Here is a 20,160-nt window from a genome sequence, read left to right on the forward strand (position 1 = left end):
AAAAATATTTTAGAACACTAGTCCCTCCATCCAGAGAGTTTTTATATAACGCAGTAAAACTTTCGGGTACAGTTTTTTTTAATTAGTGACCTGTGCCTGTTTCGTAGTCATGATGAATATTATGTGTTTTGTTTTATCTGTTCAGGTATAAACACATGTTTAAATGCTGCGTGTCGGCTGCAAACGTCTTTCTGTTCAAGGATTAAATGTTGCCATACTATCTGATCCCTTGGGATGATTGTGTTCATTTAACGTTTATATATTAAAAGGATCCATTTAAGCCAGTATTAGATGTAAATTTTGTTGCACATTGTGTTACCTGTCAAAACTACAGACTTAAGAAACTGTGCCTGCTATAATAGTTCTATGACTACAATTGTCTTAAATTGTAATCTTAAACTGATGTTGTAATCACTGTTGAATGAAAATAGAAACTACCGAACCAGCTACCTACGGCCGTTCTGTTGATATTTCAGATATGGTTTGAGATATAAAGAAGATTTCGTGGTGAATGTAATCCACTGAAAACAATGATGTTCAAAGTTAAAGCTTATGTAACAGCGTGTTTCAGCAGCCCTTCTGTGATAATTACATTATCACTATTGAAAACAGGTAAGATTTTTACAATTCACAATAACTTTAAATGTTTGGTATTGTTTTTCTGCCTTATTTTCATTTCCGATATGGTCAGTGTAACGAGTAATTTTGTTTCACCTTCAGCTTGAATTCCTAGAACTTATCAATTATAATACGAATTTTTCAGCTTTGGATACTAGACATTGTGTAAGGTTTGTAACAGATACAATATCCTGTAAACTGTTATCATAGACATTACGTTATACTTAAAATCAATTATTGTGGCAACAGAAATGAAATTAGTAATAACTAATTTCGTGAAGTCGTGCTTTTTTCTCTTTGTTATAGTTTGTGTGTGTGTGTGTGTGTGTGTGTGTGTGTGTGTTCGGGTTTGGCGTCTTTTCAACAAGTTTTCAGTCATATAAACGACGGTGTCTATGTGACAGGAAAGGCCGTACCGGCGACAGTAACCATCAGAACAAATCAACACCCTTTACAATATTTACAAATTTATTTACATAAGATGATTATTAACAATGAATAGATATGAAAAGAAAAAAAAACTGATTATAAGAAAGAAAAAAAAAAGTTCAGTATCTCTAGATACAAAAGTTCTTATAGTCCATTCTAATCTGACGTGACACAGGTCTTTAATGTAATTGTGAACTTTAAGTAGCACAAACAAAACATAGCTTCTAAATTCAAAATACAGTCCCTTTAAACCGTGAATACGTTGATTCCGTGTTGGCTCCCTATGGTGGTAGGTGATTGCATCCCTGAGCTGACTTCAGAGGATAACAAAAATCATCGTCTTTGCGGTTTACGGCACAACCATGGGACGAAAGCTCTGCGCTGGGAATATCACATCCAGGCGAGTGAAGACAAGTGAACCTCGGGCATTGTACTTCCGGGTTATGACATCACCAGGTAAAATCGTCTGGCGGAAGAAGCTAAAATATATAACATATGGTAAGCACCATAGCAAAACAAATAAGTCAGGGCATAAAACTGCTCCTTTGGGTACACCATACCTCCGTAGGCTCCCATAAATAATACGCGCTACTTATACAAAATATATGTGCTACTAAGTTCAAACGTCACATGATTAAAATACGTCACTTATTACTTCCATATTACAAAGATTACTAACTTAAAAGACTAAAGTTAAAGTATGAAATGATATGAAAAGTATATGATGAAACATTATAGATACGGACATGATAAACTGCAGCTATTATTTACAACTACAAATTAACAAAATTCAATGTAAATCAAACGTTATATGAGAGTTGGCATCCATATAATATCTAATGCCATACACTACAACGGACATTAATTAGATGTGCTATAGACTGGCACACAGTTACAAATTACAATAATATATTACATACATGGTACTAGACTTGCCATATAGATTTATACATAACAATACAGTAATGGCGTTCCATAATTAACAAAAATGTTTGACATAAGTTTTTGAAACAAAGTACTTTATAAATATCATGTTACAAATTTTACATCTTATATAAACGAAACATTTTAGATTCCTCTTTCCAAATAATTTACAAAAGTCTGAAAAATTTAATAAATTATCCTGACATACCGAAACTGGCCAAAATCATATGCCGAAACGTAAATGTTACAGAATTCTGTAGAATGAACAAAAATTTACCAAATAAAAATCGTAATGCAAAAATCATACAAAAATCTAACAAATAAATTTCTTACCTCGATCGAGCATAAATTTCTAGCAAGAAAATAATTCAGACATAGATTCGTCTATAATGTCGTAAGGTGGTGTGCGCAAGGCATATCTAGTCCAGTCTATTTAAAGGGTAATGTCCCGCCAAATACTAAATTTCATGGGATTCACGGCTAAGCCGTGGACTCCGACTATTTGTGTTTCCACGGGATTCACGATATAGCCGGGGAATCTAACTACTTTGGCGCGGATTTACATTGACAATTTGAGGCCCATTATAGTGGTTTTGGGGATAAAAACATAAATTACTGAAGTTTATAAAATATCAACTTTCTTATTACTGAACAGAATTTAATGAAATTTACATGGAAATTTAAGTTATGAAATACAGAAAAACATTAGAGGTATTTCATGCGTGAAATCTGACATTTACCTCAATAACTCAAAAATTTACAAAAAGATGATGCAATACCTGCATTTACAATACAGATAAAATAAGGCCCGTATGTCAATTTGTGACAGTCTACTTGTAGCAGTGAGCACAATGCCCAACTTTATAGTGCTGTCTCACTGGAATAGCATGCCGTAGACACGTGGCATGATATCCCACCCAGTCACATTATACTGACACCGGGCTGACCAGTCCTAGCACTATCCCCTTAAGCTGACCGCCAAGCGAGGAAGCTGCTAGTACCATTTTTTACGTCTCTGGTATGACGCGGCTGGGGATCGAACCCACAACCTCCCGCACTCGAAGCGGACGCTCTACCACTAGGCTACCGAGGCGGTTTTGTTATTGTTTGAAATACATAATAAAATTTTATTATATAATCCATATATAAGTGTTTTGCCAGCCCCTTGCCAATATGATATTTTACTCCATACATATATATACATTCGTGGAAGCCAAACAGGTTGGTGTATATACTGAAATGGCATTCATTAGATAATATCCATGCAACACCAACGTACGCAGTTCTCGATGCAAAAGCTTGAATTTCATTGTACAAAAGGCCAACACATTTCAAAGGCTACAACTTTTCATCTTTGTGTAATTCTGTTTAATAGCAGATAAAATAGGAACTTTAGTGCTGTTACTTACCATGTCGATGGGATTTTTAACTGTTTCTTTCTCTTATGAACTCAGTAAGATAGACGTCGATTACATGTTTGTGGATATTCCTAGATGTAATTCATTAATAATGCAGTGTTACTGTGTGTATTTGTATATAGAAACTGATATTACAACTTGGTTTAGGTATAAAGACCGAGGTCAAGTGTTAACGTTTTAAATGTTTCCAGGAAATGTGCTTTATAAGTCTTTGAGAGAATTCAGATATGGATTTTAAGTTTTAATAGGTATTATCGTAAGATGTAAGGAGGATACTTCAGTTAAGGCATTTAATTAAAAATTCCTTTTTAATAGAAAAGTATGGAATCAGTTTTGTGACATTTTATATTTTTAAGGATGTTTAGTTTGTATAATTTTTTATTTTTTACACAATGACATGCCTCCTCTAGTCATTATTTAAAGGTCGAGATGGCAACGTAGAAATCCCCCTTCTACTCCCACAGAGAAGTTTTAAGCAAAACGTATTTTTGAGTGGCAAGTGAATTTACGTTTATAATTCGCCCCCGAAAGGCCATGGTTCTGGCGTAAATATGCAGTGTAGTTCTTGTACCCAGATCACGTTTACTTGGGTATGAAGTAAAAACCTGCATACCTTTACAATAGACATCTAACGTTGGTCCATGTACAGAGAAGAAAATTTAAGATCAATCAATACTTATTGATGAAAAACGAAACATTTTATAAATTTGTGTTAAGTAAAATAATTACGCACAGAAAGGTAGTACTATTTGAACGAAAATAAGAACAAAATATATTTGAAAAATAAGGCCGTATTAAACATTAGCCTTAAAAACAAATGCAATTTGGATAAACATAAAAGAATGTCCTGTTCAAAGGATATGCTTTGTCAATATTCTTCACTAGAACGAATTACACTGCTATGTTCCGGTTTAAGGACATCGACAAAAACGAAAAAAAAATATCGGGATTGTCCGTTCACTTAGTACGATGGGCAAGTAATCAATACGTATGCATGACTTTAAACATCAATTAAAGTTACCTTTGTTAACTTGCATTACATCAAACGAGTTAAAGCAATTGTAATGCGTTTGCATTTGTTTTTTATTTTGCTATAATCAGAGAACAATGACTTTTTTCTATGACAGACCTGAAGCTTCGATATTTGAGTTAAGCTTGTCATTTAATGGTAAATTAACAATTGATCAGGTATTGATCAACTTGCGAAATGGATACAGTTTGGCTCTGTATTGGTAAACGGCTCATCATGAAATTATACAAGTCATTAGATACTCTTGTTATTAGAGTTGTGGATTGGATACAATCACTTGATAATTGGCTTTGAGACTATGTCAAACAATAATACTAATGACATTCCAGTAAAGGGGTCTCTGGGCGAGGATTATTTGCCAACAAGAAATAATCAGAAGTGAAACTAAAATTAGCAAAGACACATGGATAGCTTCAAGGGAATAGGCACCAAATGAATTATTCATTTGAACATACAATCCAATATCCTTTTGATACGATTCTACTTAATTCGCCATTACTCGACTGAAGATCATTGACTTTATTTATAAATATCGAATTACATTGTATAATCAAAATTTAGCTTTCTATTCATCTGATGTAAAAGCATTTGTGTTTTCTGCTGAAAAGATTATATTTTTGTTAAGAATACTGACAACTTCTCTATAATTTTGTGGCGAAAATGCCGTTTAATTAAAAGAAAACTCCCCTGAAGATACATTAGAAGCATAGAATGTAACCAAGGAAACAATATAGCAGACTCGGTGTTTAATTGAGCCAATTCCTTAAAGTAACGAAATGTGCAACACTCCTCATTGACTAGTTCCATTGCACCGGCTTTCGCAGAATTCTCTTACAGAGATATTGAATGAGCTCCATAATCCCAAGGACCAGAAATGATAACTAAAGAGATTAACATAACATTTAAAGACTGCTGATAAGCAGATGCTAGGAGCGTGACGAAGTGCATATAATAAGCAAACCCAATCAAACCAAGCCTGCTATCGTTTGCTAAGTTGCGTTCCGTACTTCCAAGGGATATTCTAACAAAATTTATGAACTTACAAAGTGTTGCACAAGTACGGTTCTTGAAATACAATTTAAACGGCCATCTAGTACGGCGTTGTAATCTTGCAAACTTGCAAATGTGTATTCTAAATAAGATTTATTTATTTACAAAGTTTATCTTGGTTTTGCACATTATATAGTAGTCGCATCTTGACCGCGATGGTTGACCTTAGGCTGATTATTCATATAGATTATTTCATTATAGAAAATAAGGGGTACTAAGGGAAGCCGTGTATTGTTCAGAGTATGGAATTAGTTTGTGTACAGTGCACTATCAAAGTATATATACTTAAATTTGATCAGTTAAAACTTTCCAGTACACTAATTTATATATTTCCATTTTATCGTGCAGCTCATGTTTTTTACACCACTGCAGTAAATCTATATCACGATAAATGTACGTAAAATTTGAATTTATGAATGCAAAAAGATGAAGCGTACACACCTTTTCAATAAAAGATTGTGCCTCATTATGTATTATAATACAAAGGTCAACCATCGGGGTCAAATTGCGTCTACTATATCTGAATTCGTGTACTGACACGTCTTTACAAACAACTCAGCTAGGAGAAAATTAATTTCTAAATAGATATTTGATGTGAATTATAACCTGAATTAAACAAAAGTGCTATAATTGGTATAACAATTCAACAAATATGTAATACCGATGATTTAAGGTACCTGGATACATTTTACATCAAATATTGCGTAAATGAAAGGAATTTAATAGTTCATCCCAATTATGAATACAATGTAAGTATCTAGAGTAGCGATATAGATTTGATGTTAAGTAAATATTTTCAATTAAATTCGTATTTTATATACAAAATTCTTTACATCTACATTATTTTTTTTTTAAATTCTTTGAAATATATATTTGAATGTTTTTCTTTAACACCAATCATTTTTGCATCGACTTCATTACATGTTTTATTGAAAAATATTAAATATATGAATTTTACGCTTACATCTCAGTGACTCGGCAAACATTAATAAGTTACAATGAAATTATCCAAACATAGGCTATTTCAAATGCGTACTAGATAATTTAACATTCTATAGAATTCAAATCTCTGCAAATACTGAGTCGTAATGAATCTTTAATAATATGACAGTTTCAACAGCTTTTTTGACGGCAGCAGTATGTTCTTTTGTAGATAGATATACATCATCTGATTAGCAATTAAAGTCTCATTCCACATACGTTAGGCACAGAGCGTAACAAGTAGCGTGGTGTTGTATAGAACATTATTAAAGCACTGTCCTTAAGTTTTGAATGAAAAGCAATCAGATCATACGGAGCATCCTAATATTACATCAAAACATTGCTAGGCCTTTCTGTGGCTTATTACAGTTAACTGAGTTTGTCTTGGCTAAAAAAATCATTTTTAAAGACAATATCTCTAAATAAGTAAATGTTGGTTGGTTTTAATTTAAAAAAAAAAACAAAAAAAAAACGTCATTTCGGGTTAACCGTCAGATCAATGTGTTGTGAATATTTGTTCCTTATTTTCTGCTTTAACGAACAGTAAATAATTATTATGTGCGATGCATCCCGTTTTCTCTCATTTTTTTCTCATTTGGTGATCTACACTCGTCTTTACGTCCAAAGTGTTGAAAATTTGTATTATAAATGTTTACAAGACTATTACCCATTTAGTATTAATGGTTAAGGTTTCGATGGAGGCCTTGAGAAAGAAAAATCAAACAACACCAAATCATAGAAAGAAAGAGTTGTTTGACATGAAAATTGAACAGCATGTAAAACATGTATATTACTTTACGAAACAAGAGTCAGTATACTGATATAAACATTGAATTCCGGAAAAGGGCTGCCTAAAGGGGCTCCACTTCCGGACAGTTAAACGCCTTTAAAAACTCACCATTTTCAAAGAACTGTTACACATGTTTGTTTTGATGCATTTGCAATAGCGTGCGAGTGGTGAAATTTCACGTAACAAGGTGGAACATAGTTTTCAGCAATTGTTTATCTTTTTTTCTTTACAAATGGCATTTATTTTCAAAGGGAGACAACTTTTTCTCAAAGATTACTTAAAATAATCGGAAAAAGTTGTTTCCCTTTGAAAATGAATGCCATTTGTACTTGAAATAATCGGGAACAGTTGTCTCCCTTTGAAAATGAATGCCATTTGTAAAGAAATAAAGATAAATAATTGCTGAAAACTGTGTTCCACCTTGTTATGCGAAATTTCACCACTCGCACGCTATTGCAAATGCATCAAAACGAACATGTGTAACTGTTCTTTGAAAATGGTGAGTTTTTAAAGGTGTTTAACTGTCCGGAAGTGGAGCCCCTTTAGGCAGCCCTTTTCCGGAATTCAATGTTTATATCAGTATACTGACACTTGTTTCTTAAAGTAATATACATGTTTTACATGCTGTTCAATTTTCATGTCAAACAATTCTTTCTTTCTATGATTTGGTGTTGTTTGATTTTTGTTTCTCAAGGCCTCCATCGAAACCTTAATTCTGATCTTACTACAGTTGAGTGTGGAACGTAGACAAGTTTCTGCGTTTTTACAATATATCTGGCATAAAACATTGGGAATGAGGTCAAATGAATAGATTTGTTATTTCAATAAGGCAATTTATTTATCAGAGACATTTGCGAATTAAGGCAAGTGGACTGTGAACTGCGAGGACGATCTAAATTTCAAGGGTCTTGTAAGTTTACTATATTATGTGCGACTGAATACACGTACCTTTTATTGTGATGGGAGATATAAATGAATCTTTGTTCGTCTGTCCGTCAGAGGAAATATGTGTTACATATGTCTCCAAAAATATTTGATCTGCCATCATGAAATCTAAGGGAATGTAATTCAACATTAGAAGTTGCATGCTTAAGTATTTGCTTTAGTCCAATATCAGTAAATCGTAGTCTGAATGTTTGTCTTAAAGAATGATTCTGCACTGTTTGAAACGGGGTCATCTTAGCTCAAACATAAACAGAATTGGTCCAAGCTTAGGAAAACCTTGTCAGAACGGCTACTGGATCTGTATGAAACTTGGTCAGAAGTTTTTCCTTATAAAATGTATACCGAGTTTGAATTCTGGAATCAAACATCATGTCACCAGGTCTGGTCACACTCTCCATTTGATCGTTTTGAAACCTGCCTGATTAAATATATGTCTAGTTTGAAACTCGATTTCCTGTGCTTGAAAACAAGTTGAATTCAAGTTACAGAAAGAAAACATTTCTTACGTTATGGAGATAATATCTTATACTTCTTATGAAACCAGGCAAATGTTTTTGCTTAAATGCACTGTTTGTCTGTCCGTCTGTAGCCTAGGACCAACTTCCATGTTCTTAAGTCGCAGCCTTATCGAAATTCAAAACTAACTTACAAACTTCGGCCTATACACAAAAAACATTCTTATATATTTCAAATGTAAACATCCAAACGACTATATTTAAACGTCAATAAGTGAGGCGTGACTTATCCGCTATCCTCGGCGTTTACCGCAGTATTGTTATGAGCTAGAAGTGCAGTCACGCCTCGATGCATAATGTTGATCTATAGTTACATATTAACTGAAATCTCGTCAGTACTTTCGTGTGTATTGCAGTACCCTTTTTTCGTATGTTATCTATATTTCAAGTTTTGCTTGTATCTCTTCAGCGCGTTTAGGGTATTGCTCAGGACAAGGAATATAAATCGAAAGATATTCTGAAATGTTTACAAATACTTTATGGTTATTGATCACAGCTCTTTTCGTATAGTACAACGCTCCAGACAAGTAAAGCGTAATGGACATATAGACGAACAGATAGGCAGACGTGACGGAGAGACGAAGCGACAATTAGATGCTCGCTCTTTTGGCTGTATCAATTTACAGACACAATTGATCATGAAATAATTGAAACGTTAAGACAGTTACAAATTTATATTTAGATTAAAACGACAATACATGTAGTTGCAATAACCAAAGGACCATCAGACGATATTAGTACATGTCACTAAATTGCTTGTTTCGATAAGTTTTCTTTGTTCTTTTCATTTGTATATCAGATCTATCGTGTGTTTTTCTCAAAATAAAATGCGACTTTTACGTTGTGTTACATGTCTTTTGTTTCTGGTAATCAGTTCTCAGCTCATTGGACTGGTTCATTAAACATACAGTATTGTCACTTTCCTAAGTACCCGACAAAAAGCGTGATACATAAAGGCCAAGCACAAAAAGCAATATTCAAATTAAATACATATTTGTATAAGTTTACTTATATATCACCAAAACATAAATTGGAATTATTTGATAAGCTTGTGTCACCTATTTTAAACGATTGCAGCGAAGTTTGGGGTTTTGTAAATGATTTATCCGTCGAGAGGGTGCACATGAAATTTTGCAAGAAACTTTTAGGAGTTAAAAAGGTAACTCAGAATGACTTCATATATGGCGAATGGGGTCGAGTATCTTACAGAACAATTCACATGTATAATATAGTAAAATATTGGTTAAAAATATTACAACTTGGTCATAATCAATATGTTTTTATTACATACACATTGTTGAAAAACGACTTTGAAAATCATGGTAGACGTAACTGGTGCTCTTTACTTTAAGATTTACTTTGTTCGCTGGGTTTTGTAGATGCTTGGATATATCAAGGTGTAGGTAATGTCGATATGTTTTTGTATATGGTTAAACAAAGATTAAATGATCAATTTATACAAAATTGGAATTCAAGAATAAATAATTCTTCTAGAGCTTTATTGTATAAGAAAATTTCAATTTTTAGATTTCAGCCGTATCTTGAATATTTTAATGTAAATAAATTTTGTATATCTGTTACACGTTTAAGGGTATCTTCTCATAAATTACAAGTAGAAGCTGGAAGATGGGTAAGACCAGTTAGCACTCCATTAGATGAAAGGAAATGTATTAGTTGTCAAAAATTAAAAGATGAATACCATTTTATAATAGAATGTGATTTGTATAATGATTTAAGAAAACAATATATACCAAGAAAATACTGGATTAGACCAAATATATTTAAATTTATAGAACTTTGGAACTCCGAAAATAAGAAAATAATACAAAATTTAGGAATATTTATATTTAATGCATTTAAACTTAGACAGTCTACTCTGTAATACTCTATATTATTATGTTTTATATTATGGCTGTAGTTAAATGTGTGTGTTTTTTCAGGTCTTGTATTTCGTTTCGACAAGGCTGTGATTGAACTGAATGTTCTCTATATGTTGTATTTAAATGTATTGTTAAACGGCCCATATATATAGTGTCTATTTGGTTAATTGCTTCTGTTTTGAAACTACTTATCTAGGCGTTAATTATGCTTCTGTTTGTTGATTTAAATAGATCTATGTCAAGTTGTACAACTCTTGTAAACTTGTCAAAGATGGCCTTCTCCGCTTTTGTTTTGTTTATGTGTTTTATGGTTGTGACTTTGTCTTTTCTGTCGTTCGTCTACATGTTAAATAACTCTTTATAGTAACTTTTATATCGTGATGTACACCACTGTTTGCTGTATGTCTTGTATTATGTAACATTTATGTCATGATGGGCTTTTAAGCCTAAATGAGTTGCAATAAAATTGTCTTGTCTTGTCTTGTCTTGTCTCATAAAAGGAAATGACCATGTATTGTGTACAGACATGTACAAATAATCCAATTTTATACACTCCTATTAAAGTATAATTTTTGAGAAATCAGTCTTGTTTTCGTTTAAATAGATTCTGTTTGTCTTACGAAGCCACCTACTTTAAGCAGCCACATAGTGCCGCTCATTGGCTGGCTGCCTAATACCAGTTATACTGTATAGACAGTGTATTAAACATACGTGTCGTCAAAAATAGATGCATCATTGAAATGAGAAGAAAAAACACAACAAGGTTTTTACATAGTATGAGAATGAGGTACAAATTTAATGCATATGCATGTCATTCTCTATCTAGTATACATTATATTTTCAGCAGTACAGAAATTCCTTTTAATTAAATATTGTTCACAGTCACGAACTTTTATTTTTATCATATACATCTTTATTCATCGTAATTAAACAGTCAGGCAGGAGAAATTTGAAAGGTTACACAGATGTATCTCTTTGAGTAATAAGTTACTCTGAAATATATCACCTATATTTAGCTAATAATTTAAGTCTTTTACCGATGAACTCCTTTAGAAATGTAATTGAAACTAATGAACGAATAATAGCCTGGGGAAGTTTTTCTTATATAGCGTGATCGAGAATTATAAATATATTGTTCTGTATAAATTTAGATAGCGTAAAGTGATATATTGACATTATTTATAAGACAAAATACAAAGCGGAACTTTTTCTGTCATAATAATGCGGGACTGGAACATTTCCTATGCTTCGTATATTATAAGCTTACATTTTCCATATATTAAATTAATGCTAGTATGTTCACAAGAAGTAAATGAAACAAGCCTTAATCAGAAACCAGTGAATTGATAATTACGCTGTTGTTTATTTTAATTTTGAGTTTTAGTAATAATGTGACACTAGACATTACAATGTGGGCAAATTGTGCCAAAAGCAAATAATAACTCAGCTCCTTAAAACGTCTGCAAGCTCATTTTTAAGAACGGTAAAGTAGAAGTATAATGATGAATTGTGATATGTAATGAGACATTGTAGTAATAAAAACTATATGAAGATAGTTTTGAAACAAAGAATGCAGTAAAACAAAATATTTGAAGCAGAATAAAAGGTGTGGAGACATAGAACGCTATCAAACAACATAATAGCATACTAGGTTTGATTGTGCCTGTTCCTGGGCGGCAAAAAGTAATATAATGTTTGCCTTGTTTTGTTTCATCTATATGTTTTACATTCATGTTTTCTTGTTCCTGTAAAATGCACTTGTTTATTTGTGTTGAATTTGTAATTGTCTGCATTGGTGTGCAATACATTCTGTAAAGCACTTTTGAACTTGTACATGTGCATGAGAAGAGTGCTGTATTAATGTGGTATAATAATAATAATAATAATAACAATAATAATCACATATGCAAAACCATCACGTCAACTAACATCAATTTGAAGGGAATTCTGTCTTGGTAATGTCAAAGGTTAAGAAAAAATGACAACACTAAGTCAAAGTTCTGGTAGCACAGATAGCTCGGTACATCGCTAAGTTATATTAAAGCATTTGGGACTACAGGTAATAATGAAACAGGGAAACTGTTCAAAGCTATTCAACAGTGGTCTGACTGGCTCAGAAATAGCGTTTCGTTTTGGTGTTTGATGTCTGATTTAAATCGGAAAAAATATAGAAGGCACCAAGCTACTTAATTGTAGACCTAATTAGAAAAACTTCTTGTTAAGGTGACGAATAACCATTATACGGTGACTATTTTATACTGATACATAGAAATTTTATGCGTAATCAAATACAGGTTAATAAACGTCATGCCTCCTTTCTTATTTTCAATATTTTATCCATGTTATTTTTCATTTTAGTATAATTTTTATGCATACTTTAAAAGGAGGTTTGCATCACGACGACCATATAGACTTGCATCCAACAAACACTTGGTAATTGGATGTTATTCTATGTCTAACAATTATCGTAATGACATGCCAGTGTAGGAGTCCCTTGATAAGAATAATTTGCCGACAAGCAATAATTTTAAGTGAATCTAGAAGATATACAGACGCTTGGATAATTTCATGGATGGGAATACGAGAGATCGAGATTTCAATAAGAGCAAAAAGCAATCAAATGATTAATTAAATGTTAAGTCTCAATTTTAACCGGATTTTACTGATGTTATTACAATTTTACTTGTCCAAATTGAAACATTTTTTTCATCGATTACTAACAAGGATGTTATAAAAGAGAGAACACAAAAATCTCTAAAGAAGGTTTAACACATCCATATATGCAGCGCTTGCAGTCCTCTTGGGGAGTCGTTATTCCAGTAAAATCGTGTCATTGTAGATGTGACCTGTCTGAAAAAGCTTCAAAATGAGACGTTTTATGAAATTATTATGAAATTTGTATTCATTTTATTTGTCAGAAATTCACAGATTTTATATCGAATAGTCAGATATCGAAATACCCGATGTTTAAATCTCCCTCAGGTAAAAGTACTTTAATATTACGAGTCACCAATCTGAATAAAATCTTTGATGTATGTTGGCAGCCATGTAAACTGGAATATATGCAGAGAGGCGTCATTCATTTCATTAATTACAACCTTATTCAAAACAACTCCTTACAGATTAGCCAGTACAGAGATTGCCTACAATTGATTTTCGTTCCACTATTGTATGTACATTTGAGTTTTGTACATCATAAAATAATATGATAAATGAATAATAATCCATTAATTTGTTCACAGAATAAAGTAACGTAATAAATTTACAGGAACAACCATAACAACAGAGAAACGATGGCCTCATATTGCATTAACAGAACGTAGAAGTACGCTTTTTTGTATAATAATTTCTGTTTTGAAAATCAATCCACTCAAAGAGTATTCATAAAGAAATTCAGTTTACGTTTAAAATTTGCCATTGCTTATTTTGCTTAAGAAAGTCGACTAAAGAAAACCCTACTGTAGTAATTAAACAACCTCCTGTTAAGTTCATCAATTTTCTGCGAATCTAAAGATTTGATTCTGCTGCCCTTAACTGAATTTGTTTAAAACATTATACAATATAGTACCTACGCGAACTATTCATGATCTTATTTATGTACCCGGAATGTTTGCCTTACAGTAAAAATATTTAAATTTCGAACTTTTTCACAGACTAGGATGTTATAGAATATAGCATTATTAAGCAATGTATTTAAAGAAAAATGTCTTTAAACAAAACTGTCTGTATCAGTGTGAGGTAGATTTACATTTTGCTATATGGGCATATTAAGGATATATAAACAATAAGTTAGTCATGACGCTGTTGAATACACTTAAAATGCACAAATTTTAAACAAAAGTCATTTTCGTTGACGGATACAGGGCAACCACTTCAGTCCAATCGCACTACTCAAAGATTGGTAAGCTTCGTTTGGAATTTACCTCTTATTTACAAATTCGTACAAACCGCTTTACACAGACTTCATTAAATACATTTTTTCTGCGAAGAATCTTGATTAGTTTTATCTTCTTGAAAAGCCAGTGTAGGCAAAATATCAAGTCAAAATAAAACACATTTACTGCCGTATGGCAGAGGGACTGATTTCGCCTTACCATTAATCGTTAAGTGTATGTCAGTTACAGAAGATTTGTTTTGTTCCATTTGAGATATACAATGCTGAGTAGACATCGTGCACTAATTTAAAATTAATTTCAAACCAAGAGTATACACATTTAGATTTAAACAACATCCGTCGCATAAATGAACGAAAGTATCCAAACAAAACGGTAATAAGACCAAATCAGCAAATGTTATTAAATTTGCTTGACTGTTGAGATTAGGTTTAGATTACGTAAATTTAAAATGTGTTTTTTTCCAGATAATTTTAGATGTCCTTGCAAGGGTTTGAAAGTCTCATTCTTTATAAATTCTTTATAAATTCACAGAACACTCTTGACTGTGCAAGTAACTTGAAACCTCAATGCATGTTAATGGTAAATGTTTTTTTTCTGAAGAGTCAATTGAATGATTTTTTTAATATCGCCTAGGGTAATTACTTTGCTTGCACAATTAGAAAAGCAGGAGCGATATAAAAATACATCAGGCATAATTATTTCTGAAATGTGTGAAGTAATATCACTTTTACGATGTTTGACTACGTAAAGTAGTAAAAAGCCTTTAAGTGAAACGCCATAGAAGATATTTTTGAAAATTTCATTTCATTTCATTTATTGGCAAATCGGCATTACAAATGCCTTTGACCATTTACAATATGTTTATTCAATATGGTCAAGACATACAAATACATAATTATATAATATACACAAATACACAAAAAATATCACTTCAATAAAACATTTATACTGTGCAAACATAAATTCAGCTAAACATTATATGAAAATTTAAAGAGCAGTTAAATCTTCAAGAGTTTGTTCACGTAGTTTAATAGCTTCGCTTATATATTTCGCATTTCTTATCAATCTTTTCTTGCTAGTAGAGGACATGATATATATGAATTTATTAACAGACGGCCAAGCTGCATTGATACAATATTTCTGTCTAATATGTGAATACTTATTGCAACAAAGCATAAAATGGTATTCAGATTCAACAAAATGACTAGAGCATATTTTACAGATACGATCTTGTCTATCAATACCAGTATACCGGCCTACTTCGATTTCTAAGCTATGTGATGCAGTTCTAAAACTTGTATATTGTTTTCTCAGTAAATTGCTTGGTAAAATATCTAAATATTTCTCATAACAAAATTCAAGTTTATATTTACTATAATATTCAAGTTTCGATACATTTTGAATAGACGCTTTCCAACTTTGTATATACTGATCACGTAGCCGTTGCTTAAACATAGCATAATAGTTGCAGTTCGAATCGAAATTCAACCAGATATCACTAAATCCTAAACTATCTAATAAAGATTTAATTTTATGTGACCATGATTCACCATTCAGGCTATTGCATTGCTCATTAAAAATTCTATACATAGGCATATCCTGATTTTTCATAATTTTTATCCAATATTTTAAGGCTCTCTCTTTCATAATTACTGATAATGGAAAGCGACCAAGTTCGCCAAAGACGGCTAAGTTAGGAGTTTGATTTCGTACCCCTAAGACATGTTTACAAAATCTCAAATGTAGTTTGTCGATTTCTTTAAATTCGTATATTCCCCAAATATCAGCAGCATACAAAAGAATAGGCGCAACCATTGAATCAAAAAGTGATAATTTTGTTCTAATATCCATATTTATCCTACTGAAAACAGATAGCAAATTATTATACGCCCTTAAGGCTTGGTCAGAGAGAGTCTTTACAGCAATTTTCATATTTCCGGTATAAGTGAAATTAACACCCAGGTAACAAAAATGATCAACAATATCCAACTTCTCACCATTAACATACCATTCAAATGTACGGTTTTGTTTTCTTTTTTCAAAAATACAAACTTTGGTCTTTCTGACATTTATCTTAAGACCCCATTTATCAGAATATTGATAAATACAATCAAGTTGTGTTTGTTAGCTCTCAGCATTTGTTGTGAATAAAACAATGTCGTCCGCAAAAATCAGCATATACATTGACAATTGAGTTAAATCATTTTCAGTAAGGTTATTAAAATCGATACAATTTTTAATATCATTTAGGAATAATATAAACAATAGGGGCGAGAGTGGTTCCCCTTGTTTTAATCCGATAGTGACATCAAAGAAGTCATTTTCATATTTGGAGTTAATTTTACACATGACTTAACATTTGAGTATATAGACTTTAACATGGTTAACACTTTACAACTAATGCCTGAATTACAGAGTTTGATCCACAAGGCATCACGTATTACTGTGTCAAATGCCTTTTCATAATCTATAAAAGCACAAAATAATTTAGATTTATTATACAAGGTATTCTGAATAATTGTGTGTAATAAAAATATACAGTCACTAGTGCAATGATTATCTCTGAAACCAAATTGAGCATCATTATTATAAAGACATCATTAGATTCACACCACTTATTGATTCTATTTCTAAGAGTTAAAGAAAATATTTTTGCAGTTATATTGACAAGAGTAATTCCTCTGTAATTACAAGGGTTTGATTCATCCCCCTTTTTAAAAAGAGGTATTATAACACCTTTACACCATGACTCGGGGTATCTCCCCGAGTCATAAATTTTGTTGAATATAGAAACAAGATAAGGAGTTATAAAATGATTAGAATCAATGAAAAAATCGGCCACATTATTTTCACAGTCGCAGCTTTTATGTCTATTTAAAGAAGAAATTACTTTAGATACTTCATCCGAAGTAAATGGACAATCTAGTTCATCTATACGTAAAGTCTCTGTACGACTACTCTCCTCATCTTCTGATACAAAATCAGTTTGATTTGAACTAGATAATGTACTAAAATACTCAGCAAAATCATTTACACTTATACCATCAGATTTCGGCATGCTTTTATTTTTGAACTTTTTAATATATTTCCAAAATTTTCGTGGATTCCGTTTACTTAAATCAGATAATTTGGACTTTTCAATGTTATAATATTCCTTTTTAACTTTGTTTTTAATCTGAGTAAATCTTCTCCTACTTGACAAAAAATTAAGTCTATTTGTATCAGACGGATTAGTTTTGAATGCCCTTTTGTCCTCCAAAAAGCCTTTTTAGCTTGCTTACACCTATCATCAAACCATGGGGATTTCTTTTGTACATTCTTCTTAGGCCTAACGGTAAATGTTTTACCATGCAACTTAAAGGATATGTCAAAAATAATTGTATTCAAATTTTCAATACACCTGTCAATGTCTGATTCATCAGTCTCCAACTGATATAAAATATTATCAAACATGTGTTTATTTTCATTTAAAACATGATTCAATATAATTGGGTCATTTTCTTCCCAAATAATTTTATCATAAGTCAATACATCATAATGATATAATATTGTATTTTCGCAGTTCAAACCAAATTCAATCGGACAGTGATCCGAATATTCCGTTAAATCACAGACTTTCATTTTTGTTATATTAGCGAAGTTATTGTAGCTTGTAATTACATAATCAACAACACTAGCAGCCTTGCGGCTATGCGCTGTATTATAACAAGTAAAACTCCCTTTTTCGAGCCGGCCATTAACAATGTTAATATTATTTTCTTTACATAGAGACAACAATTTTAATCCGAAACCGTTAACATGACTGTCTTGTGATACACGTGATGGTATATTATTTACAGCTATATCATCTAAAGGCATGTGAACATATCGATCAAGGTTGATGTTATTGACAAAATCAGGATGTTGTCCTGTTCTAGAGTTTAAATCACCTGTCACATATATATCTCCAAAATTACTGTATCTCCTGATGTCATCATTTATTTGTTCAAAGAAGTCGAAGTTATGTAAACTCGACGAGATGTTTTTATAAACATTTGAATCCTCAGGCGGTATGTAACACTTACAGAAATACAAGTCATTTAAAGTTCCAAAGTGCTCTTTCAGTAATTTAAACCATACTATACCTTTGACATTTAAACTTACAAGTTCAATTTTTTTTATAGTATATAACAACACCACCACTAAATCGTTTTGCTTTTCGGTTATATTTTGGCCTCGGACACGAAAAAGAGCAATATCCATCGATATCAATATTGGTTGTTTTTGAGTTCCATACTTCTGTGAACAATACGATGTCAAAATTGCCTATGTAGTTTAAAAATTCACTATCATTTAGTTTATTTACAATCCCCTGAATATTCCATAACAGGAAAGTTAACTGCCCCTGCTCTTCCTAATTGGCTTCCTCAACTGTTTCACGAAACAAACTGCCATTGATATACAGCTTATCGTATCTCAAAACTGCTGTCTTGTTTTCTTCTCTAGCCTGTATCATCTCTGGTATTAACCTCTTTCTGCGATCCTGGATAACTTTAGGATATTGATCACTGCATTTGACAGATATAGAATCCTTTTTCTCAAATACCTTTTGTTTTATTTCTATTTTATCGGGTGTGTGATTAAATTTTACCACTATTGGTCTTTTTTTACCCGTTGTAAATTGGCCAATACGGTGCGCCCTGTCAATCTGTACACAGGTTTGAACGTCCGCCATACCCAAATCGTTTTTACAGAACGTGTAAATTTTGTTACTACAGTTTTCAGTTTTGCGGGCCTCATCGGTTTTTTCTTCTTCAATGTTAAAAAAGAGTAAATTGTCCCGCATGGACCTCGACTGTAAGTCAATAACTTCCTCAGTCAACGAACGAACGATAGCGTGAGAATGCTTCGTTGTAGTAGCGTGATCATTCAATATCACATTTATTACAGAGAAATAAAATTCATTTGCTCGGTAATTCAGTAATTGTTTAGTGATAAACTGAAACTATCTTTAAGAAATATTCTCTAAACGGAACTTTCTGTATGCAAAAGTTTGGAAGAAATCCATGTGAATGTTACTTAAATTATAATATAATATGCCACTTTCTCAGTTTATAAAGAAAATGCTAGTCTGCACGAAAAGGCAAAAGAATGAATTTGTAAAGACTTGATGATAGTTATAAGCACTTTGCATCTTACTGGTTATCAAAGGCAATAACTCTAATATCTGTATTAAGACTATTAAACAAGACAGTAAGATTTACAACAGCAAAACAAAAACATTTTGAAAAGAAAGTATCAGCTCGGCACTCTTCAGATTCAATATTTAACCACATTTTGGATAGAAAACATTAACCAATAATATCAGTGGTAAGTATTTAACTCATTGTAAGATAACATGCTTGGTGTTTAAGGTTTTTTAAAGTTTTGTTGCGTTTAACCGACACTGACACAATTGTAGGTCATGTGGCGACTTTCCAGCTTTTCATGGTGGGGGAAGACCAAGGTGCCACTCCGGGTATTATTTCATCACGGTCTTGCATCTTGGTAGAACTATTTAGAACTTCCGTTAGCTAGCGGGGTGGCTTTGTCACATGAAGAATTCTAAGCCCAAAGTGAGGCTCGAACGAACCCACACTGGTGAGAGGCCAGTTATTTGAAGTCAGCGACTTAACCACTCGGCCATGAGGCCCGTTTGTGTCTAA

General features: G+C 32.3%; 1 protein-coding gene across 3 annotated transcripts in view; it reads left to right on the forward strand.

The window, feature by feature from the left end:
* Window positions 1-20,160, forward strand: part of LOC123557070 (carbonic anhydrase-related protein 10-like) — a 74,194-nt gene that overhangs the window by 21,027 nt on the left and 33,007 nt on the right. For all 3 annotated transcript variants that reach the window (XM_045348283.2, XM_045348282.2, XM_045348281.2), the window contains exon 2: window positions 477-612. In XM_045348283.2, the coding sequence (XP_045204218.2) occupies window positions 531-612 (82 nt within the window). In that variant the 5' untranslated portion in view covers window positions 477-530. The remainder of the gene's footprint in view (window positions 1-476; window positions 613-20,160) is intronic.

This window comes from Mercenaria mercenaria, chromosome 5, assembly GCF_021730395.1.
Source record: "Mercenaria mercenaria strain notata chromosome 5, MADL_Memer_1, whole genome shotgun sequence".
Lineage (NCBI taxonomy): Eukaryota > Metazoa > Mollusca > Bivalvia > Venerida > Veneridae > Mercenaria > Mercenaria mercenaria.